Source organism: Gymnoscopelus braueri, assembly GCF_963280865.1.
Source record: "Gymnoscopelus braueri genome assembly, chromosome: 17".
In the NCBI taxonomy this organism is placed as follows: domain Eukaryota; kingdom Metazoa; phylum Chordata; class Actinopteri; order Myctophiformes; family Myctophidae; genus Gymnoscopelus; species Gymnoscopelus braueri.
In genome coordinates, this window is record NC_137617.1 from 13,716,345 (window position 1) to 13,742,331 (window position 25,987).

The window sequence follows — 25,987 nt, forward strand, 5'->3', positions numbered from 1 at the left end:
TCAGTGGGAGAGGGCTTGTGGGCCGCTAGGCTCGGGGGTCACATTCTGGGCCTTCCTGGTTGGAGTCTGGTACACACTGACCTACTTACAGGCTACACGATGCTGGGCTGCAGGCCTAGGTGTGTCTGAGCCCCTTACGCAAGCCCAGGCCTCAGGTGGTAGGAAGGGGTTGGGCAACTCACGCACACGCACGCACACACACAGAGTGTCACACAATGCTTACTTTTGTTAGCAGGGTTAGGGGAGTGTCGAGAAGAGTTTAAAAAGGTGAACGGCGGCTCAGGGACCTCTGCACAGGAAAGGAATGGGAAAAAAAGAAGCCAATTGCAGCGCCCACGTTCTGCTGGAGAGCACTGCATTTGGTGCTGCCGCTCGGAGCAGAGCCGAGCGTTGCCCTTGATGTCAGGGAGTCTGGTTTTGTTCGGCGCCAGTTCACTATGAATTAGTTAAACGCCGGACTGGATACGAGGAGGCTACAAAACATGCCTCGGGGGAGAGCGCGTGTACGCAGAGGCTTCAGAAAGGCTTCTGAGCGCCACGCACCATCACACACCTTCCACCTACACATTGTGTGTGTGTAGGTAGGTAGGCATTATGAGCAACGCAACGCATCCGTGCACACAGGCGGGCAATTAATCTTCACAAAAGAACAGTGCAAACCAAACATAATTATACATACATACATATACACACACACACACACACACACACACACACACACACACACCTTGAAGCAGGACTGCTACAATATTCATGAGCTCTGTCCACAGGCGAGACCATGTCCAAGGGGTTGTTGGGATTAGACTCAAAACTCTCCTGTATGGTTTCAGCTTGTGTCTACGTCGCCAGAATCACGTCATCACTTGCTAGGATCTCATTTGGGGTTGAATCCGTTTGAACTTTTAGTGTTGTCATAAGGACAGTTATTTACCATGACGCATGGCGTGGAGAGAGAGAGAAAAGGCTTCCCTGCTGATTTTGTGCAAACACACACACACACACACACACACACACACACACACACACACACACACACAGTGGGGTGCAGCGGGTTTGCCGCGGAGCTTAATGAATAAATAAGTAATAAGGGGCTTGGATATTGAGGCTCATTAAAATGGGAGATGCTTCCATGACAATAAGGACCCTGGGAGGGCTGGAGGAGGCTGGGGGCCAGCGTGGGTGACTCCCCCTTGCACCCCTCTTCCTGTGCCCCCTCTGACCTGACCAAGGTGCCCCCGTCCCTCACCTCCAAATCAACCCTGCCAGCGACGCCTCACTCATGCCCTCCGCACCCTCCTTCCATACTGCATGTCATGCAGGAGCACATACACACACAGCCATACACAGGCTCAAGAAGAGCACACAAAGGAGCACACACACACACAAACGCGCACAGGCGTGGAAACACACAGACACATACACACCTCTCACGGCTAATTACCACTTAGCTCAATCACATGGCGATCCGTCCGTACCCCTCTGCCTGCCCGCCTCCCCCGCAAAACAAACGTGGGCACATGAGCCAATTATTGATGAATCTTTAATATGGTGTTTTACAAAGTCCCCATCTCATTTCCTACTGTCGAGAGGGCGATTATTCTTCCCGGAGAGGAAAAACAAATAGTGAGCCAACAGCAGCTGAGGGGATATTTATCGCAGATCTTTCCTTAACCACACTTTCATCTACGGTACAGCTGCCACGACTGGTCCGCGCAATCAATTATATAGGCTAAATTTGCAGATTTGCATATTCATGGCAGACGCAAGCGTTTGTTTTGAACGCAGCCCTGCCAGTGCCAAAAACCCACGCCACGAGTGTGGCAATGACACTTCCAAAATGGTCCAACAACTCAGAGCGGCAAAATGACAGCAACAGCAGGAGGGCAAGTGCTGTTTGCGCGAGGTTAGCTAGCTAAGTAGCTGACAACATAGCCAAGTAGCACTAGCTACTGCCAAAATGGATGTCACAATTAGCATTCTTAGCTACATTGTTGGGAATAACTATGATGTGTCAAGTCCTTGTACAGCTAATGCTTAGGGATTTACCTTAAGTCAGCCCTAAATGGGAAATACAATTGAAGTCTTAATGTATTTGTATTGGAAACAAATAGATTAAACATGTAATAAAATAATCAGATTAATAGAATAGAATATTCTTCAACCATTAACTTTCTAACATTCGTTATCAACTCTTAATTAGCTGTAGCTGTAGTCTAATTAGACTAAAGGGGCAAACGTTTTGCCACAAGAAGCTCAGATGGAGCGGCGAGAAGATGTCTTAACATTTGTTGCTTCTCCTGCTTGCCTTTCCATCTCTCTAACCGGCAGCCCCTGTAAGACCGGTGGACAGAAATCCCACGCCGCGATAACACGTCGATAATGAGCCGAGGCCATCTATTGATCAGCCTAATTTTGCATCTATTAGCTGGGGAACGGCTTGCACCGGGGGCGAGGGGAGCCGGGCGCTAACACGCACCGCCAGGCTTGGATGGAGATCATTACAACTGATGTTTCACACACGCTGTGATTGACATGGAGATAAGGTAAGAGACAGACTCGGCGCGCCCGCCTCCCAGCACACTGGGCTAATGATACGTGTGCTGGTGTGTGTGTGTGTGTGTGTGTGTGTGTGTATTACTATACTTGTGAGGACCAAATATCCCCCACAGGTATAGTGAAATGTGAAGAAAAATGGTTTTATGGTTAAAAATAAAGATTTTTAGAGATAGTTTTATAGTTGGGGTTAGGTTTAGGATTGGACATTTAGAAGCTAGGTTTAGGGATTAGATATAGATCGAGTTATGCCTGATTTACACTTGGTTGCGCGCTGGTGTCGTGCACCGGAAAATAGCTCATCTACAAGCCCAGCTTGTAGATCTGCTATTTTACGGCTTTGAGCGCATGGTTAAAAATGGCATAAAAAAATAATGTGGCATTCATAAAATCACTGTCTTAAAATGTTGGATGTCCTCGCAAGTATATAAATACAAACGTGTTGTGTGTGTTGTGTCTAAGCAGAATGAAGAGCGTGGGGAAAGAGAGAGAGAGAAGAAAAGCAGGCCACACGCCTTTTACTAATTGGCGCAGTCAGACAGGGAAGCTCATAAAAGAGAAGAGAGGGCTCAGAGCGGAGGTTGGTTGGAGCTCCTCACCAGGTTCAGGCCATTTAACCCATTCAATCCGGGAACGCATCAGTGTCATTTTAGATTTATTTGGCTATTCAAAAAGAGCAGATATACAAGCTCAAAGAGCTACGAGCTTGTAGATCTGCCATTTTTTTTTTAAATCGTGAAATTTGTCCAAATCTTTGAATATATTTTTTTCAAAGCGAACATTTGTTACTTAAATCTTTGCTTCTGGGGATTCTACAAATATCTTCTAAATCCTAACAGTTTTCTGGAAAACGTATGTTGCTATATCAGCGGTGCTCAAACTATTATATCTGCTATTTTTGAATAGTATATATAATATAAAATATGGATAAAGTGGTTACACAGATGCATTCCCGGTTCAAATGGGTTAAATATAGTTGCATCTCTACCCCACCTGGTGTCAGCCCACATTGCATGGATCCATGCATCTTATTATTTCATGAATTTGGATAAATCTTTGCCTTTTCAAATCCGAAAGATAATTCCGCTGACGACGGCTAGAATGTTCCGTCGTGAGAATTCTGTTGCAGTTTTTTCCACGTACAGGTTAGCCTTACAGCCAGATAGACGAAGAAGAGCCTTGCACGTCCCATGTCAATGCAACCCAAAAAAAAAACACACACATATTTTTCTCCTCCCCTTAACGCATCTTGACAGCTCTCTCTCTTTCTCTCAGATCTGGGCGAGGCATAAGGGGGGGGGGGGGGGTTTGGAGGACGGCTCCAACTGAACGCGCCGTGTAGCAAAACAATATGGGAGTGATCCCCTCTTCCAACCAGCGGTGCTTCAACGGGAACCGCCGTGGCATTGATGCAACTGGCTGCAATACGGGGGCCGCTGCGAGGTCTCCGTACACACACACACACACACACACACACACACACACACACACACGCACGCATAGAGATGGGAGCAAAATGGAGCGATGGCTTAGCGGTGCTTGGATCACTACGGCCTCATGTCCGCCGCGGTGAGGAAAACGCATGCAGATATCCAGTCGGAGGTCTTATTTTGTGCCATATAGGTTCTATGGAGGTGAGGTCGTGCGAGGGGGGGGGGGGGGGATAGACCCACAAACTGTGTGTTTTTGTCAGCTGAGGAGATGCAGCGAGGAGAGAGAGGGAGCGTGTGTGGGGGGTGGAAGGAGGAGGAGAGAGCGAGAAGGGAGGTGTGGGGGGGGGGGGGGGGAGAGGAAAAAAAAGCCCTCAGCCAAGCCATCAAGTTGAACATTGAACTTCACAGTAGTAGCTGCCTTTCTCTGCCTCTCCGTTTGATGTTACCTCCAAAGCAAAGGATCAAAGGCTTGGAGTGTGGCGTGGGGAAGTCCCAGGCTCTTACCCTGCCAGCCTGTGATATATGCAAAAGTCTACGCCAAAAAAAGAGAGAGCGAGCGAGCGAGGCCGAGCGAGAGACAGAGATGTAGCCATGTGCAGGAGGGAACGAGAGAGAGAGAGAGAAATGCATGGAGCGTGGTTAAGTAGCGCTTGTTTCGATCGTAATAAAACGTTGGGGAATGATGATGCAATCAGCCTTCCTTGCTTTACTTGCAGCGTGACGTAGAGAGAATTAGAGTGTGCGCGTGTTTCACAGAACTGGCACTCAGTTTGATACCAACAGAGGATGGGAGATGAAGGCAAGGGAGGGGGTGGCAGTGTTTGTTGCCCTCCCCAATCCACCGCCCCCCCCCCCACCAACCAGCAACAAGGGACACACCTCCCCCAACTCCTGCTACCCATGCGCCAACCCCCAGCGCCTCTCCAACATCAAGGGGGTGAGAGACAGTGTCGTCTGGACATAAATATACAGTGTGCTGTTAAAGTGAGGACTACGGTAAACACAGTGCACATGAAACCCTGGCTGTCTGTTGCTGAAGCACAGCAAACACACACACACACACAACACAACACAGACACACACACAACACGTGCATGCACAATGGGCTCAGCTGGGCAAAAAGGCTGAAACAGAGGTGTGTTAGAATTGACAAACCTTTGCTACAGACAAACACAATTCACACACACACACACACACACACACACACACACACACACGCATGGATGGATGCATGCACACACAAACACACACACACACACACACACACACACCCTTTCCCCAAGGCTATAGGATTAAGAGGTCCAGCTGGCTGACAGCAAGCCCTTCCTCTTCCCACGTATCCTGTCGATCTCAAAACCCCCCCTCCACCTCCTGCACCTCCAACCCCTGGTCTGCCAGCCAGCCAGCCAGGAGGACACACCAGAACTTGACATGGGCCGGCCTCGAGCCTCTCTCTCCTCCCTGTGCCCGCCCCTTAACGCAACCTCCTCTCCTTTCCTCCAGCGATTGCCCAGAACCCGTAGCCTCTCTCCCGCACACCGTGTGGAAACTTCACGATACCTTAGTTTGTGACCTGCTGTGTCACACCAGGACGCCATGACGTGGCCGCGGTTCGGGCTGCCCTTCCCAGGGGGCCTAGCACTGACTGATTACTAATTCTCCCGCGTTACAGATTCCCAGTGAGCCACGCGGCCTTGAGGAGGAGGAGGGGAGGAGGGGAGGGGAAGAGACTGGAGGTACGATATAATGAGCCTTGTTGATGGAGGATCAGGGCTATAGAGAGAAGGAACGAGTGAAGAGAGAGCAGGAAGGTAGAATATAAAAACATAGCAGAATCAACAGTCCCCACCCCCCCCCCCCCAGTTAAGTTTGTGCGTTTCATTCGTCTGCCGTGTGATTATTGCTTTTGGCCGGGAAACCACAATATCCACGGTGAAAATACCTGCGTTTAACCATACAAGATACTTTTGGAGGCTATGTTGTGGTGATTTTCATTGTTGTTGTTTTATTTTTTTGCAGGCGTTTACCCAAGTACAGCAAATCAATTACTTGCCAACACAAACAGCTCGCCAGAAACCAAACAAACTGAGACTCAAATCAGTCACAATGTGCTCACAGCTTAACAATCTGAACACGCTCAGTTGAGGTCAGGAGAGAGAACACGTTTGAGTTTAGTCAAAAAGGAACCGTCTGTCTGTCTGTCAAACACTAATCTCATAAACCACTTGATCGATCAGCGCCAAATTTGTTGTGCATGTGCCCACTGCAAAAGTACCTCGACTAAATGTTTTTACACATGCTTTATCCTTTTTTTATATTTAACTTTAATTTCATAATGGATATCAGTGGGGCTCTGATAGGGCTGAACCCATGCCCAGTAAACGTCACACAGATGTCATAAATGACTGACGTTACAGGCTGGCCAGTGGCCACATGAATTCCAAGATCCATATTGGAACCACGCTGTTCCCAAGTGGATCCTCAGATCCATATGATTTGATTTAAACCTTGACTGCTCGCTGCAATCTAGAGCAGCAACATAACATTCTTGAGACAGAAACTGAGGCCTTGTCCCCCCAGAATAACCCCCATGGGCAGCTCTGGAGAGTTGAGAAAAGTAACATCTTTCCCATTTCGGATCATGTTCTCCAATATTGACCAGTCGGTCTGCTAAATGCATAGCATGAGAATTTAAATGAAAACTAGAGAGACGAGTGATGAACGCCTCTGTGATCGGGCTGAACTTGTGAGTAAAAAAGAATATCAGGGAAAAGAAAAATCAGTAGGGAGGGGCAGAGGGGACTCATTTGGGGCACGATAAGGACTCGGGGGGGCTGCTAAAGCTGGGGCTTGGGGCTGCCTCGTCCTGATGGGTAACTAATGAGAGGAGAGAAAGATCCATCCGGCAATGCTGTGTGATACCATCGACAGCCGCAGATCGCTACACCGCTACTATCCACGGGGGGGTGAGGGGGTAGAGGATAGAGAGAGAGAGAGAGAGTGAGAGAGAGAGAGAGAGAAGACAGACAAGGCTGCAGGGAGGGAGGGAGAGAATGAGAATGAGGGAGAGAGAGAGAGAAAAGACGGGAAGAGAGAGGGGAGAGAAAAATTCACAATGATGACACGTAAGTGCAAAGTAGCGATTAAGGATTTACTTTCAAAAGGGCTCCCATTGATCTTTTTTGATAGACCCGCAATAAATCAAACCGGATTGACTCGCATGAGAACCGAGCCTAATCCCATAGTCAGATCCGGGAGAACTCCGACCAAACCAGCTGTTAATTTAGGCTTTACGAGATAAAGCGGGCGAAATCCAACCTGATGTACCCTAGGGCAGGGGCTTACATCATCTCTGTAAAGCAATCAACTTATTGCCAGTTTGGAGAGGTAATCAGAGCACATACTGAGAGGGGGGCGAGGGAGAGGTGTGTCTGTGGAGAGAACGAGAGAGAGAGAAAGTGAGAGAGTGAGTAAGACAGAGAGAGGCAGAGAGAGTGAAAAAGAAGGAAGGAAGAGGCGAGGGATAGACTTAGAGAAGAATATAAGAATTAAGATAATTGTCTATATTTCTTCAATAAGCCCACGTCAAGCCGTGGCCTCAACTGACAGCTCACTAGAAATGTGAATGGAAATGTTCACCGCATTCATTTATGTATGTCATTTATTTTATGCTAGCCACTTAGCTACAAGAACCGGTGCGATGCTAACTGCTAACAGCAGCTCTCTGGGTAGAAGGGGGAGGGGGGCGGGGGGGCAGGGTGGATTTAAGGACTGCCTCCAACCCCTGCATCACCCTGTAATTTCCCTGGAGGTCTGCCCAGGCCATGTCCCCAACCCCAGCGGCCAGTGCCACCTCTCCCAGGGCCCTGCCAGGCGCACAGTGGCCACGCCATAGCACAAAACCACAGTAATTAAAATAAGTTATTTTTGTTGTTGGGGAGGTGGGGGGGAGGGGGGTAGGAGGAGCTCCGAGCGGAAGTATTGCGAGACGCCATCCAGCCCACACTGAGTAAACGATTCTGATGTCTTTTTCAGCAGTGCATCCTGTGTTTGTGTGTGTTTGTCCGCGTGTGTGCGCGTGGTATGTAATCATGGCATGGTTGTTTTAGTTAGCTCTAAACTGGGTCTGTGACACCACAATGAGGGCTGCAGAGCGGCAACGCACAAACAACCCTGTGCGTGTGCATGCGCACGCACACGCACGCACGCACGCACACACACACACACACACCCCAAAATACAGTACATGAGCGCAGACTCATTAGCTCCCAGTCTCCTCGTCTTTAATGTCCTGTTTACGCCACGTAACGGCCAGATCAGGTCTGAAATCGAATTGCAGGGCCCTTGCCGTCGGCTTCACAGCGGAGCTGAGGAGAAGCAGGCCTTGTAGTTCCTGGACACCGGCCAAGGGAAACTGAACCTCAGGAGTCCAAACAAAACTACACATGAAATCAGAGTTAAAACAGCAGCCCCCCCCCCCCCACACCCCTCCTTTAAGCCCCATCACTGCCACCGCCAAACACACACACACTACTCACAGATATACATACATAAACACACACACACACACACACACACACACACCTCGGCCTGCCTCCCCGCACCCTCATGGTTACACTGTATGCACACAGGGATCACCGTGACTTTGGCAGGGTTCCTCTCGCTGGGGCAAATTGAGAACCTGGGCTTTGACATGGGCTTTGACATGGGCTAGTTTGTGTGCGTGTGTGTGTGTGCGTGCGTGTGCGCGTGTGCGCGCGCGTGTCACACACACACACACACACACACATGCAAAGGACAATTGCTCCTTCCCTCTCTCTCTCTCCATATAAGACAACCCTGGCCTGTGGTGACGGACGCCCGCAAGCCCCTCCCACCGCGTCCACAAGGTCACACGTTTAATTACACAGAAAACCCTAATCTCACCAGACAGATGGCAAGCAGGCTTCGCAATTACTTTATATGCCCAATTGAATCATTACTGATGTTATTTACAATACGGTTGCACACGGAAAGAACACCACAAAACAGGATTTGAGTTACAAGTGGGGCTGGCTGCGAGGGGGGGGGTTTTGTTGGCGATGGGCGGTTGTGTTGCGGTCAGTGCGCGGGGGTTCGCGGCGTGGCCCGCAGTGGGCCAGAAGCAGCAGATGTGCCTCTCGCCAAGCGTCTGTGACGGAGATCAAAAAGGCGTGAAGGAAACAAGCGCATGACGGTGTTGGCTTTCTGGAAAGAGAGAGGGAAAACACAACCTGAAAAGAAAAACTAACCGGGGTCTTTTAATACCACAGTGATCGGTGCCAGGGAAAACACAATCCTTATTTTTCTCTGAACCAAAACCGGTGCAGAACATGGACCTGTGCTGAAAGAGAGAGAGAGAGAGAGAGGGAGAGAGAGAAAGAGAGAGAGAGAGAGCTCCTGACAGCCCAGCACGGGAAACCGCATGACAAGGGCAATTTAAAAACGTGGCGAACGTGTTTGTCTCTCAAAAGGGAGGCAGGGAAAGAAGGGAGTTTGGGTTTTCTGGCCTCGGAACCGACACAAGTTTGTCTTCAGTGTCCCGACGGGGCTCGGCTCGTTTTTCCTGAAAAAAAAAAAAAAAAAACGAAAAAGAAAAAGAACGAAAAAAAAACAACCGGCCAAGAGCGGCGTGTCCGCCCCCGTCGACGCTTCACTCATCGTTTCTCAGCTTCTCCTGCCAATGGCTTCTGTGAACAATTAGAGGTTGACTTTCCCAGCGTCTCAAGACCGCAGCATCTCAATCTCTGGCCAAGCAGCTCCAGCCGTAAGGCCGGCCGCAGGGCCAAGAAACAAGACTTACTTCGAAAAAGTGACATATGGACATCGCTGCAACAACTCATTATTCCTCAGGGCTCGCTTCTCAGGTTGCCGGCGATGATTTGCCATCGGCGTTGATGTGAACCGTGTGCACGTCCGGTGCGATGACCTTGGTGTCGTCAGGAATATTTCAATGATGATTTCAGCGTGGGGGCCTGTCACTTGCATTTAGATGTCACTCGCCGCCGTCAATAGCACCGATGTTAACACGAATACTTGAACTGGGAGCGTTGGGGCGGCCAAGTCAGATAAATGCTTGGAACGGAATGACTGTACATTCTTCAGCTGATTGGCTGGCCATTTAGGTCACAGGGTGTATATCTTGTCCTGATTGGTGTCAGATTTCCGCGTTGGAAGTCAGGTTCACAGACGGACTGATGTCTCGCGTCTGAGGGGAGGAGGGGCCAAATCGGGTGGACTATACAAATCTTTCCTGACTGGTGACCGCCAGCAAGCAAAGAGGAATGTGCCAGACTAGACAATGTGTACACGCTAAATGTGGAATCTTACATAAACTCTCCCCCCTTTCAACGGAGGGAAGACATACAGGTCGCTATGGGTGTCTCACCTGGTGGAGAGATTTTGTGAGCAATACATCCCGGCTGTGAAAAACATTTGTCCCTCTGACGACCCTAATAAGACTGGCAGCTCCCTTCCTCACTAAATGGGAACAGTTGTGTTGAGTGGCACGTCCACGGCTGTAAAATGATCCACAGGAGCATATAGAAAACTTCCAAGCTGTTTTTTCTCCCCCTGTTTTTTTTCATAGTCGGACTCGGGGCGATGAATTCCACTGGTCTATAGGCAGCAACCAACAGTTGTTCTCCCCGGAGGGCGTGTGTGTGTGTGTGTGACTGGGAAAGAGAAAGAGGAGGGAAGCGGTGGGGGGGGTTGTTCAAGTGTATGATAGTTGGATATATCACCACCTACACGGCCAGCTGAAAAATACAGATTCTTACTCTATAGGGTTTCGGGAATGCGAGCCTCAATGAGACCCCAAAGCTGCAGCGGAGAGGAAGGCGGGGAGGGAGGCGAGTGTATAGCGCAAGAACATCCCCCTGGAAGGCTCTAGAGGACTTAGTGGAATGCCTTCCAGACACGTCCACTCCACGGTCCCCTGAGAGAACAGGAGGTTCCTGTTCTTATGGTCCAGCTGTGCAGCGGTTCTGCTGAGAGAGGAAGAGGCCGCAGCACCAGCAGCGTCAGGTTCTCCTCCGGTGCTCTGAGGGAGGGGGGGGGGGTCATTTCAGGCACCGAAAGCACTGACGTTAATAGACGCAGTGTTCAACAAACACGCTTATTTTTTTACGAAGCGAAACAAGTACTTTTTGACTGACTGAGAATTTGGGGACCAGGGTGAGACTTTAAAGTCTTTGTGAGTCACACCAGTAGAGAGGAATTCTACCCGGGCAGACCCCCACCAAACCCCCAACATGATCTCGCTGCCCTCGCCCGCCCCCCCCCCCAGCTGCCGCTGAGCAGGCATGGGTGGCAGTGATGGCACCTGTCTACGACGGCATTCACACTGACTCTAATTTCCTGAGGACGGCTGCCTGACAGTCAGGTGACAAATGCTAACACACACACATGCGCATGCACACACGCACAGTCTCTGACACAGAGCACGCACAAGTCGCACACACACCGAACTGAACCAAGAGGCACTTAAGTGTGATCCCAGCCACTTACAAAGCATCAGTATCATAGAGAGAGAGAGAGAGAGAGAGAGGGAGAGAGAGAGAGATCTGAGTCTCTCATGTCTCTCTGATACCAAAGCCTTGCCCTGATTCAGGCTGCGGCTTGAAGCTGTAAACCGACGCTTCCCCCCCACCGCGCTCTGCCCTAACCACCGTTTTTGCATACCGCTCAGCTTGCGTAACTGTTTCAATGTATTTTTTTTTCTCTCTCTCTCTCTCTCTTCTCTCTCCTTCCTCCCTCGCCCGCGAGACAATGGCCCTGTAACAGACTAAGCACGGCTAAGCCGACGCTAGACGTGTTGATGATAAACACTCCACCCCCCCACGAAAAGTCATGTCGACAGGACCCAACGCCTTCGGCGACTGAGATGCCTGCAGGACAACAAGGGAGGGAGGACTGCTGCACGTGTAGGTAAAGGCTCGCCGGAGTCTGAGGACCGGGGCCGTTTTGCGTGCCTCGAGTAAACATCGGCATCCACACCATAATTGTAACTCAATTTGAGACTCCCCTGAGTTCAGCCGGAGTATCAGAGTCAATCTGGGTCAGAGTGCGGCATAATTGAATTGTACAAGCCTCCCGTGTCAACAGCAACAACTCACACTGTTGACACGGCAACACAAAAAAACAACACTGCAACAGGTTTTCATTTACAGCCGTGTTGTCCAACGTGCTCTTCAGGGGTTAAGTTTGTTTTGCTTATGTATATGAGTGGGGTAAAGACAAAGTAGGTTATCAAAAGACTTCAAAGTCTAAGTAGAGTTTGAACCCGTTTAAGGACGTCGCCGGAACTCTGCTCGGGCCTATGGGCTGTGTATACCCACATGAGCCACCACTGGGGCCTATTAAAGCCAAACAATCATCTGAGCATGTGAAATGACTGGTGTTGCTTTATGAAGGCGCAGAGGTGGGATGGGTGCTCGGGGCGGGTGCCTGGGTGGTGGTGTGTGTGTGTGTGTGTGTGTGTGTGTGTGTGTGTGTGTGTGTGTGTGTGTGTGTGTGTGTGTGTGTGTGTGTGTGTGTGTGTGTGTGTGTGTGTGTGTGTGTGGACACTCTGTCCACACACACACACACACACATTGATTGAGTGCTCGGTAGGGAGATGGCAGTCGCGCTCACTCTGCCACCCAGCAGACCACGGCCGGCTCTCCCTGCCTCATTTGCACAGCAGTCCCATTTGCCTCTCCACTCGCTCAGTGTATCTTTTTGTCATTCTCTCTGTCCAGCCCCCATTTGTATTGTCTGCTGAAATGGCAGAGTGCAGAATGGAAGGGTGGTTGGGGTGGGGGTGGGGGGGTCAGGTCCGAGGAGACCAGAGTGCATCTTCACCTCCACTTCAACGTACACATGCACACAGACACGTGTGCGCGCAAACACACACACACACACACACACACACACACACACACTCACACACAGGCCTCACTCTCTCCCCGCCTGACTAATGTGGCCTGACACTCGTACATCACCCGTAAATTGGCCAAATGAATTAACCACGGCCTCTGCTTAGCGTTACGGGCTTTAAATGGATTTTCTCCTCTCCAGGTCTGCCCAATAATTGCATTTATCCATCTTGTTGAAGCAAGGTTTACACACTCGCTAACATCATGCCAATCCCTGGCTACATTTTCTGCTCTGGTGGCGAGAGCATGGGAGATTTGTCATCGGATCATAGTGGCTAATTCAAACAACAGTTAGCTTGATGACTCCGCCGTATGTCAATGTCCGACTTCTTGGTGGGAAGGACCTTTCTTTCGGAGCTAAAGGGGCCCCCCCTCCTTCCATCTCTGTATATCTGTACTCCTACACTTTTCTGCCCCCACCTCCCGCTTTCTGAAATGAACTGAGCCTTGCAAAACTTCAGTATCAATCATCCCATCCTCCGGGTTTAAAGCCGCAAACACCCATGGAAGACAAGTAAATAAGACCTGTGAGTCCACAAGTGAAAGCGTGCGCGCAGCCGCGCACACACACACACACACACACACACACACACACACAGAGGAGGCAGCAGCTAGCAGAGCTGTGAACATCAGCGTCAGTGGGGGTCATCTCCGCACTTGTGAATGTTTGAAGAGTAGTGCATTAGACACTCAGGGGCCCACAGGACAATTCAGCTATGTAAACATGCAGGGACTTCCTTCCCTGGGCTGCAGCGGGCCCTGCACTGAGACAAGCCACTGTTTAAACAGCACACACAGCATTCCTCTGCCTGGGCCCTGGCCAGCTGCTGTTGCATCTACAGAGCAGGCCTGCCTGCCTGCCTGCCCGCCTGTCTGTCTGTCTGTGTGGAGACAAGCCTTATGACACACCAAGGGTCATCCAGAAAGACAAATAAGAGGCCTTTACAAACATACCGAAACTAGACTCGACCGCTAAAAACACGGCGTGGGCATAAACAGGCTTCAACGTCCACCAGAAGATTCCAAACGGTCACCTGACGACGGCTGTTGATGTGTTTGGTCAAACGAAACTCGTCAATAGCGTTAATTCTGACAAAGGGTTCCTGTCCGGAAATCTACCCACTTGACGCCACCCGTTATGCCATTTATCTTTATGGATATTTGAAATACGCCAAGTGAGACGGCAAATAAAGATAAGGTGGCAGTAAAGCCGCGATAAGGAGTCTCACGGTTCTAAAGGGCACCATGATGACGCGGATCACATGACACTGCCATACAGCCCGCCCGCGCATGGTGACACCAGTCAACACTGGCACGCACCCCTGCATGGTGACACCAGTCCACACTGATGATGTCATTATTTAAATGTACACTACATTAGCATTCACACGAATCAGATATTTGGCCTAATTACACCGTCTCCTGCACGCAGTTCTTGTATTCGCTAGCGATCTGCACAGAAATCTGTCAAATGATCTCCCATTCAGACAGGAAATCAAGTAATAACGCACTCTGATCACGGTCCACGGCTGTTTCAGCCGTGGACCGACAAAGTAAACCCCAGGTGATTATTTCAGTCAATCAATTTGTGGTTGCGGTGTTGGGGGGGGGTAGGAGGGTGTAATGACTAGATTGCATTGTTTTCTGTCTAAGCGCCGAGTCCCCTCTGAGCACTCGGTTCGTTTGTTACGTCTGTCAGCGTTCCCCTCCGGCGTGGCGCTAGAGGCAACCCGTCTCACCTCGGGACAGTTGTCCAAACAAGACGCTCAATTCACTCCGACCCCCGGGGGAGGAAAGGCGATTGGCAATTCACTCAGTGGTGGGAGTCAATTTGTTCACTTTTGGAATTGACCCTGAACACTGTTGACGCGCCGGTCCGCTCATTGGAGGGGTGGAATGAATACGCGGTTAGCACATACTACAGCCACATGTAAAAACCCAAACCATGAAAACCACCCGGGTTGTTGTCGTTTTTCCCCCCCAATCAATACCTTGGAGGTCTCTGTTCAGTTTTAACAAATATATTTTTTTGAATGCAAGACAATATACCGCTAAAAGTGACACTTCTTTCGCTCAAAATTTGAGTTTTGGAAGGCAACACTGTACTTATGCAGTTCTAAGATAGCATGGTTTCTGTTGCCATGCACGGTGGGGGGGGGGGGGGGGGGGCACTAAGGGATGGCACATGTGACAGGCTACTCACATGAAATGTTATCTAGTCCTGTACACAAATTGACATCTGTCTCTTCTTAAGAGCTGCATTATTATTTTGTGTAAATAGGTTTCTAGCAGCTGGTTTGAGAGCTAACATGGGGAATTTGGTCTTAATCTGTCTTAAACTGGAATTGGTGTGCCAACTGGGGGTAAAAAAAAGAAAAAAAGGAAATCTCTGGCTATTCCACGATTTGTGTCTGTGTAAAAGGGCTTACGTTTCATTCATTAGCTTTGTTTAAAAAAGAAATGCACATACAGTAATCTTGCCAACATTTTGTTCCAAATCCTACCATAATCCGCAGATTAGTAGATGAACTCATTTCTGCACGGACTCTAAAAGCTCCGTCACCTTTCCAGAGCAGTTATGAATCCACCACCTTTAGCAGCAAACAAGCAGACTATCGCCTCATTAGTGTTCTTCCTCCATGGCTGATGAGCGTGCACGCGTGTGGGCACACACACATATACACACACATATACACACACACTTGCAGTCCTTAGAGCTTATCCTGCAACAATTAAAAGTTTAATTAGGAGATTAAATATACATGGACTGGAGTTTTATCACCTTTAACTCCTTAATTATGTGTTTAAACGCACACAAAGAGCCATGTCCCCATCTGAGCCATTTTGCATAGATTATCTGAATAAAGAGATTCCCTTGACTAAATTAGAGCTGTGCAAGATTGTAAACAAACAATGTAACTGTCCCAAACCAGAAGAACCTTTTGGAAATGGCCAATGGTGCATCATATTATAATATTTATAAAATATTAGTACAAAAATCACATTCAGAGCAAAGATTTCTAAAAACAGCCAATATACAGGCTCACAACGCAACACTATGTGACACATTGTGAGCTTGTGGATTGGCCATTTTTGCCGCGTGACACCATCGTAAAACAAATTATAAAATAGGGCGGCTTATGCTTAAGTGGTCAAATGCGCTGAGGTAATACAAGGCATATTGCTTTGTTTGCCATGTTGAATGGTAATGGTAGGCCTGACAACACAGCAATAATAAAGTTTAGCTGTAAACATTATCCACGTATTCTAGCCGTACTAACAAAGATTTTTTTTTTACTATGAATGAGATTCTTATATGGTGGAATGTTCCAGATCATTCTGGTTACAGCCTTCCTAGATGTGGGCCAGCCCAGCACACTGGCACACTGCTAGTCATTAGCTTCACACTATCATTTAGAGCTGTAATGGCCTTACAGCACGTACACACACACACACAACACAACACACACCTCCAGCTATCAGTTGTCATAAAAAAGGGTTGAGAGAGGAGAAGCTCCTGTCAAAAAGAAGGAAAAAAAGAAGGCAGCACTGTTGCACTTTGACCCTGCCCAAACACACTCTACAATCTAAACAACGCAGGCCAGCACGGCCAGAATTCCTCCGGTGTCGTGCGGCCCTCTCACCCAGAGTTTGCTAAGGTCAACTTTCTGATGACGAGGCAGAGGGAGAACGTGGAGGGAACCACCATGGTGGTACGAGAAGGGCTGATTGGTTAAGCAGCAGAAGCCGTTGGCCTACTTTTTACTCCGTAGAAGGAAAAAGAGCAGATTTTAGCTTTAATATCAGTTCTTTTCTACAAGGAACATCATCGTAGGATGGACTATAAATTAGGCTTCACATGACATTGCCTGTTCTTCCAGCAGGGCAATAAACTGGCCCCCACACGTTTCTCTCTCAGTGGTTGTCTTTTTGTTTTGTGTTTTAAGGAAGATAAATGTGCCGCCCAGGGCTACTATTGTTTGGACACCTAACCAGGAACTGTCGCTGCTCTCATTGCCCCGGCATTAACAGCAATTATGCAGCCTATTCAGCCCGCCTTTGTGTAACCCCCCTCCCACACACACAGAGTTCTGGACAAATTTCCCGCTGCACCCCCCCCCCCCCCTGTCCAGTCCACCCCCGCCCAGTGCATTCCCTCCCACTCTGCTGGAGAAGACCGCTGACTGCTGGAGGACTAGGAGCCCGTTATGAATGGGCTTACAGAAATATGCACATCCGAAGAAGAAGACGAAAATCAAGATCAAGTTCGACTACATCAAGCTCAATCCATCTTAACACAACATTTTGTGAATTCTGCCCTGTGATTAAATATAATATATGTGTGAATATATATATCAAATCAACAGAGCATGTTCATCTATAAATATTCTCATGAATCAACTTAAATTATTCATAGCAGATGAATATGTCCAATTGTTCCAAGGTGACATTTCCACATTTCCCAACGATGCCCCTTGTCTGATAAACCTTACTCATAACGAGCTGCTTAAATCCAAACATGCGATCAATAGTCGCCTCAACGTTTATCTTTTAAGCTGTGTGCAATGTAATAATTCAAATCCGCCGTGACCACGTCGCTCAATGTTATCGCTTATCTCTCAAAAAACTTGCACTTCATTCCAAATCGCCATAATCTGAACATTATTGACGCTCCGAGTCCAGTCTATTGGCTGGTGACGTGAGAGGAGAATAGCAGCCTCTACCAGCCCCTGCTGCTGTGCCAGCATGTGCATTTGTATCAAGGGCCACTTAAGCCTGAGTTGCATGTGGGTGTCCCGCACCGAAAATAGCCGATCTACAAGCTCACACCGCGTCTCACTGCGATCTGTTGCGAGCTTGTAGATAAGCTAATTTTGGTGCGGGACACCGGTGTGCAACTAAGTATAAATACGGCTTTAACGGAGATGAATGGAGCAACTATGCAGAGCTGCAGGAACTTCCCTTTGCAATTCAGGAAGGAGGAAAAAAAGGCTTGTTATTCGTAAGGTCTTTCAAATGTGGGGAGTGGGGTTGGGATGGATTCATGTCAAAACTCTTCAAAGACCAAAAAACACCTTTTGATTAAAAACAGAAGTTCATGTGCCTTATCTTTGGATGACATAATTGAAAATAATTAAATTAATCTTAACCAAGGTCGATAGACACTGTGCTTTTAATTGATTACATTAAAAGCACTGCTGGGTTGTGTAAAATGCATTGGGTACAAATTCATCTGGCGCCTATATGCAAAAACATACACACATGTGTGCGCGAACACACACACACACGCACACATCCAGGAAATAATTTGATTTCCATGTTTCAGGGTGCCCCAAGTCCTTTGGGCCTGCTGCAGAACTAGCCTATATTTAACAGATGACAAAAGTTGCATTCCAGATGTACAGTACCATCTTTGTGTTGAGCTCTATGGGAAGGGGGGACACAGGGGAGGGGTGTATAGGGGGGTTTGGGGGGGTACCCCTGCACAGCTGCTAAGCTAATGCAGTTTTTTCTCCCCCTTACACAGACAGTGTGGTGGTTTGCTGACCCGAGGAAGGCCGGTCCAGGGGAAGGTGAAAGTGTATTCACAAAATCTCAGAACTACTGGCTTTTACCAGTCGCACTTCTGACAAAAAAATACAAATCCTACATTTACAGCTGTGCTGTGCCCATGTCAAAAAATAACATAGCTGTTGCTTTCAACAAACAAAAACAAAAACTAGACACCGCAATGGAGTTACAACACAAAGAACAATGGCCTCCGTGATTTAATTAATGTGGAGGGAAAGAAACAGAAAAGGCCCAGCGTCTAGCCGGAGGTTGGATGTGCAAGCTAAACGCTAGCTACACCCAAACCCAGCTCAGCCTCCCACCAGGGAACTACTACTCCCATCACACTAGTTAAAAATCTAATTAGAAACACGCCCACAAACGTGATGGACTCTTACAGTTTTTTTTTTTTTCCTCCTCCTCTCGCGCTCGTGTTGCTGTTTAAAAACAGCATAACGGATCACGGGGTCTCTGTGAGCGTTCACACATCCCAGCATGCCAACATCATCAGCGTTACACAATGAAGCTCTGCTCACGAGAGGAAGAAAAAATATATATACATCTCTGTAAATATTTACTGCGTAAATCTTTTCCATTCATTCACTAGGCGCTAACAAAACCTTACTGTACTGACCCCCCCCCCCCCTCTCTCTCTCTCTCACTCTCTCACACACAAACTTACACTCTCTCTCTCTCCCCCCCCCCCCCCATCCCCTACATCTGCGATTCATTGACTTTACAATTTACCACATGTCGAGATGGGAGAGGTCGAGCCTCTATCTGAATCATGGCACAAATATGCGAGTGATTTATTGTTTTAAAAACCCTGGGCCGATTTAGCGCAACTCCACTTTTCCTGAGCATTACTCCTATTGGCAGACCATGAACAATTACAGTTCGGACTAATTAAGCTCCGAGAATGTGCTGCTAGTGTCTAGCAGGCCCCAATTTTTGTTTAATGGTGCCAAACTTTACCCCACTCACATGCACACCCCCCCCCTCCCCAACTTAACTCCCTCAAATCCAAAACAGATTGCACTTTTTTTTTATAGCTGTTTATCGAGTCAAAGAAAAATAAAGACCTTTTCTTTCCCTTCTCCCTGCATGGGATGAGAGAAACAGCAATGGAAGGAGAGGAGAGGAGAGGACTGCTTCCACCATACTTTGTAAACAAAAGTGATTTGCAAGACAAAGGGAGCGCAACCTCCCAGCTAAATTCGGAGCGCATTTCGCGGGGAGAGGCACAAAATGTGACCGCGTTGCGCCACAAACCCCCCGCGGACACCAATTAGGCCCCATTAACATGTAAAGCCAATTTGATAAGGTGCGGGTTCCTATCCCCTTAAATCCGCATTAAAACTATCTTTCCCCTCAGTCCGCACCCAGAATCCATTTAGAGCTGCGGAACACACATAATCCATATGATATACCATTGTTATGCTTATGCTCTTAACGTGTTTAAAGAGATACTGTCTGTGTCAATTAGACGATGTGGGCCCACAGCTCAGTGTGCATGTGAGCACAAAGGAAGGTGGTGTTACACTCACACTGCTAGACAAATTCTGCAGCTACAGCACAATGGATGTTCATTTCCTTAATCTTGTCATAAAATCCACCATTTAACTCACAGCCCCCCCACACACACACACACACACACACACACACACACACACACACACACACACACTCCTCAAAAAAGAGTCAGCTATCGTACATGAAAGTGGAATAATTTTTTAACATAGCGGATCTTTCATAACAGGAGAGACACCGGCCACGAAAATATAACTCGCACAAAGAGAGGAAGAGGGAGAAAACGCTATTGTTAGCTATAAGAGCACAATGCCTCCCGACAGCGTTGTTGTTAAAAAAAATCACCATGGGTTTTGGAAGCCGTCTACACACAGTGCAGTGGATGCTGGGTGTTGCGCTCATCCACCGGCCACCCCCCCACTCCCCACCCCCCTTTTTGTTCTTTTTTAAACTACTCGTAATTATACGTCGAAACTCAAAACCTCTGCCAAAAGTCTGCAGGCCTGGGGAATTATGGGGCCAGGGGTGGCGTCAAATATCTTAACATTCATAAGTCCGAAAGGCAGTAAATAAAGCCGGTGGATTTACGGCCCTGCAGCCCCGATGCCAGAGAGCTGGCCGCCCCCCGGAGCCCCCTTCTCTCTCTCTCTCTCCCTCCTGTCTCCCATCTCCCCAGACCTGTTGAGGTGTGATGTTAGCCCACAGCAAACCGGAGTTAACCCGTCGCCTTTTCCACAAGCCCCAGGTTAGCAATGGCAGAAAACAAGAGGAGAGAAGTGAGGGAATGAGAGACACAGAGAGAGATAGAAGGGAAGGGGAGATAAGGAGAGAGAGAGAAGAGTGAGAACCAGAAAGAGGACCCGGGGTGAGCTAGCCAGACCACTTCGCCAATTCAACCTGTTCCCAGTGATCCAGCAGGCCTTTGTGCAAGGTTTAGGGAGGAGATGGGAGACAGAGGAGACGAGGGCAGGAGGGCTTTTAAATCCCGGGCACAGCGTCACGTCAAATTGCTAAATGATACTAAATTGTGGGCCTCCTCGGACTTAGGTGGTAGGAAAAACTAATTCTCACTTGTTATGGCTCCCAGAGGTCAGACAAATTATGGTAACTGCCACACGAAGGATTTTTTTTCACCCCCTCAAGTCATGCAATAACAAAGATTTCAGGAAACACGGTAAAACGTCCACATAGATCAGGATCACGACCAAGCTAAGTGAAAAAAATAAAATTCATTAGAATTTCGTCCCTTGGAGATATTTGATACAAGGCTAAAAGACATGCCAGAAATGTAATTAATCATTAAATAAAATTATTGATACAAGATGAAAAAAAATCCTTAAGCTTGGAATAGTAGTCACACAATAATAATGCAGCATCAGCCAAACCGGCAAAAAAAATATGAAAAAATGCAAAATAAATAAATAAACTGAAGGGAAAAGCAGCCGGTTTCAAAGCCCTCCTCGACAAGAAAGAGAAAGTCATTTCTTCTCCTTGGAACAATTCTACCAGTCATATTCAGTAGCCCTTGTGATGCGTTAGGGAGCAAAGACAGCTAATCAATGTCCAGGTGAATTATTTATGCTAGCTTTAAGTCTAATACATTTATATTACAGCGACCGCTGACTTCAAAGCCCTGATGGCTGGACACACGGGGTGCCAAAGACGGTGGGAGCCAGTCAGAGCACCACAAGCCCAAGAGGAAGAGCCATGCTCTCCCGAGCTCAAAATTAAAGTGCATCTGTAAAGCTACAAAAAAAAAGGATGTTGTTTCGTATAAACAATAAACAATGCTTCATTTCAGATGATAATGTCGGGGTCCTTGCTTTGCAGGTTACTGTAAAAAAGATAACACGCAACTAGATTGTTCGATGTGGGCTTTTATATTTGCTTCTGGCATTACCGTGAACACCATGAAAGATAGCGGCGTCAAAAGGCAACCGAGTGATATAATAACGTACGGTGCACTAAACATAGAAAACAAAGCCCAGGGAATGAATGAAAAATTATATGTTTTGACAGATTTGTGACATTTCTGAATTAACTTCCAACAAAAAAAACCTGTGCCAAGGACGGACCGGGGGTGGATTTGGGGATAGCGAAGGTCAGCATTTGTCTCACCGCAGCAGTGCACCCTGCAGTGATGGTATATCACTCACTGCACATGTTAAGTGCTGCATAAGCACGCTGAAATAAAACCTCACTAAGAACTTGCAGTGGACACAGTCTCGAGGTGATCTCAAAAAGAAAAACTAGAAAGCTCAAGCATTTCAAACAAGCGAGCGTGTCAGTGGAAATCCATGTGTGTCACTGTGAATGTGCGCGTATGTCAGTGCTGATGAGAATAATGAGTGACTAATCCAACATACCAGCTGGTAGCCTTTAACAAGGCTTCCCTGAGTAATAGAGAAAGGATGGCAAAATGTCCTTGTTCATGCATATGCTGGGAAAAGACACACAAAAAAATGCAAAACTCATAAAACAAAAAAACAAACAAAAGAACCCAGAGGTATGTCAAAGGAATCCTGCACGTTGCAAAATGTGTCTTTTTACATGGGAATCGATGTGATTGTGCTGAATTCAAAAGGCAGAAATTGTGCGTGAGACAAAAGAGCGTGTTATGTGTCACATAGTTATGCAGTATATTTTCAAGGTGTGCACGACACACACACATACAAAAATTGAAGAAACAAATATCAGTTTCGTCAGGGGTGGGTGGGTGGTGGTGTCGGTGTGTGTGTGTGTGTGTGTGTGTGTGTGTGTGTGTGTGGGGGGGGGGGGTGGTTTTGGACGATGATCGTATTTCCTAATGCGTGGTCTTTGCCTTAACCTTGTAAAAGGAGATGACAGGTCCTAAAGCGGAGACTTGTAATTGCAACCATTTAAAAAAAAAAAAATAGGGTAAAAATACTCGTGCTTGAGAAAATTATGCTGTTTAAGGATTTGCCATCGCCCAGTGGGACTGCTGAGGTGCTGAGCAAATGAGTAAGTGCGCATAATTACAGCAGAACCGATTGCGTCTAAATAAATAACATGAATTTATTTATAAATAAGGCTTAATATTACACATGCTTTTTGGGGGGGGAATGGATTCCTCTTTAGAAGCAGAGATAATGCCCATAAACCACATCCTAATTTTACACTATAATTTCCAGTCTATAAATTTCCATTCTATAAATTAATAATAATATACATATATAATTACCCATCCATGGGGGGAAATGTTTCATACACAAAATTCAGTGTGCATGCTTTGAAACTGTGTCAGATTTTGACACACACACACAAACAATGTCATAATCTATTTTGACACATGCAAATTACTTCAATGAGCTAATTAGCATATTGATTTTTATTATTATTGTAAACCTACGACACTGCTTTTGTGAGATTCCTCTACACTGCTTACAATAGCCAGTGTCATTAGAAAGCCTTTGTGAAGGACGGCATGCATTTGAGGTATTGGGTAAAAAGAAAAAAGCATTTTAGATGAGGTGGTTAAAAATAAACTCAAGCCATTATTCAGTGGATTTAAAAAAAAACACACACACACACACATATAGCCTGTAATATAGGCCTACAGAAAACACTAATACATAAATAAATAAATAAATAATAATAACAACATGAATAATATTAATAAGGACTATGGTTTGTTTAAATGTTACAGATTTTATCAAGTCTACGCTTTTATTTGAATTGTGTCAAAAACAAGAATAAAAATCAGATTTTTTTTCTTTCCTTTTTTTTCATCTGCACATGCCAGCAAAAATATAAAATAAATCATTTTCCCAGTGCAGTGAGAAAGAGAGGGAGAGAGATGGGAGAAGAAACCAACCACCAGTCTACACTCTAGCCAGCCTGCATGTGCATGCATGCATTACTGTACATGACACACACACACACACACACACACACACACACAGCGGTGCAGGCGGGCATGATGCATGCCATTGTAACACTCTTCATAAGGAGTTGCGAAACTTGGATGTCTGCGTTTTCTTTTTTAACTCTTGCAGCGGTTGCTTGCAGGGACACTTGGAGGGGTGTGTGTGTGTGTGTGTGTGTGTGTGTGTGTGTGTGTGTGTGTGTGTGTGTGTGTGTGTGTGTGTGTGTGTGTGTGTGTGTGTGTCAGAGAGAGTGTGCGCGCGCGTGCGTGTGTGTTTACATACACATGATCCAAGGTTGTAAATAAATAAATCAACTTACTGTGCGTGCTGTGGGTGAAAGTTGTCCATTGGGGAGATAGGGGCTCGTGAGATCGGGGATCATTATAAACGGGTAGCCGGGGTACGGTGGGCTCTTGAACAGCCCTCCATCTTGCCTTTTCGCAGCTAACATGGCGGTGGGGGGGAGACAGAAAAGAAGTAAAACTTTTTACAAGTGCCTTGAAAACTTTTTTTTTAATGCATAATCCAAGAGGGTTAAAAATAAAAATCCAACACATAATGCCACGGGGGAAAAAAAAGTATTTTAGGAGTCATGAGTGGAACAACAATAAAAAGCAAAGAGAAACTCACCCTCCTCTAAACTTTCTCTCGTTTTGTCTCGGAAAGTTTCAGATCGAGGCGGAGGCCGTCTTTCCGCCTTGAAAATGCAATGAAACACAGGGATTGCGTTACAATGTAACAGTGTTGACAACAAGGATCACAACTTTGCTCTCATGTCGCCGTTGCTTCCAACGTTTTTTTTTTTTTACGCCAAGCCGCTTTTTTTCTTTTACAAAAAGCCTTGGAGCCTCTAAAAAAAAAAAAAAAAAAAAGACCCAGTAGTAGCAGCGGGACGATCGATCCCCCTGAATCCCGGGCTTCTCTCTCTCCGCTTCCAGAGACACCACCAAAAACTTACCTCTGAATCCGACGAGCTGTTTTGATTCGTCTCCGTCTCGTTTACGAGCGACGACTTGACGTCCGCTAAATCCCTTTCCGCCGAGGAGTTCTCCGAGATCTTCTCCTCCTGCTCCCCTTCGTCCTTGAAGGAGATCATCTCGTCGTTGGCACCCAGGTCATCCCCTCCACCGCCGTTCAGCTGCGGCATTTTCCCCCCTCTATACCAGCAGCAGCAACAGCAGCAGCAAAGGCAGCCACCACCAAACAAAAAAAAACAACAACCCCCTCTCAACTCAAAAAGTTTTGCAGAGAAAAACCCCCTTGATCGCGGCTGATATAGAATCCCACCCTTGATCGCCGGCTGATCTAGGATCCCAGTGTTTAAAAAAAAAAAAAAAAAAAGTTTAAGGGTCTTGTATTATTTGGCGTTTTCCAAAGCACTGGTGGTTGGGGTTTAATAACACAAAAAACACCTCGCAAAAAAAAAGAGAAAAGAGAAGGGGGGAATATCTTTGGCAGGGAAAAAGACCGGAGACGGAGCTTGAAGCAGCTCGGATGGAGTGGAGTTGAAGTTGGTCGGAGTGGGTTTTCAGTTCAAAGGCGGCTGCTGATTGACAGATAGATAGAGAGAGAGAGAGGGAGAGAGAGAGAGAGAGAGAGAGAAGAGGGGATGGAAATAGAGAGAGAGTCTGGATTCGGGATTATTGACAGGGAGAGAGAGAGAGAAACGCACGCACGCACACACACGAGTCGACTCCCATACACACACTAAGAAAATAATGAGATTCAAACAGGGGGAGGGACTTGAAGTGACGTTTTCATAAATTGGAGAGAGAGAGAGAGGGACAGGGTTGCCAAGTCCGCTTGCTATAAGCGACTTTGGGGCTTGTTGTTTTTCCTGTAAAGTTGCTTGTAAATATTGTTGCGTTTTTTTGGGCTTGTTTCTAAAGTGCAGTTGTTGCTTATTTGGGGCTTGTTTCCTAATCTCGTTTAAACCAGTGGTTCTAAAATATTTAAGGACCCCCACATTAATATGTAATTATTATCCAAGGACCGCCCCATCTAAAAAATATTCTACATTTTTTCAAGATTTTTTTGAAAATAGCAGATCTACAAGCTTGCTCACAACTGAGCTTGTAGTCGGCTATTTTCAAAAAGC

At 47.1% G+C, this 25,987-nt stretch overlaps 1 protein-coding gene across 12 annotated transcripts in view; it reads right to left on the minus strand.

The window, feature by feature from the left end:
- Positions 1 to 25,577, minus strand: part of tcf7l2 (transcription factor 7 like 2) — a 109,194-nt gene extending 83,617 nt beyond the window's left edge. For all 12 annotated transcript variants that reach the window (XM_080455522.1, XM_080455512.1, XM_080455521.1 and 9 more), the window contains exons 1-3: positions 24,848 to 25,577; positions 24,520 to 24,586; positions 24,209 to 24,333 (exon numbers count right to left, since the gene is read on the minus strand). In XM_080455522.1, coding sequence (XP_080311648.1) covers positions 24,209 to 24,333; positions 24,520 to 24,586; positions 24,848 to 25,036 — 381 coding nt within the window. In that variant the 5' untranslated portion in view covers positions 25,037 to 25,577. The remainder of the gene's footprint in view (positions 1 to 24,208; positions 24,334 to 24,519; positions 24,587 to 24,847) is intronic.
- Positions 25,578 to 25,987: the final 410 nt, after the last annotated feature.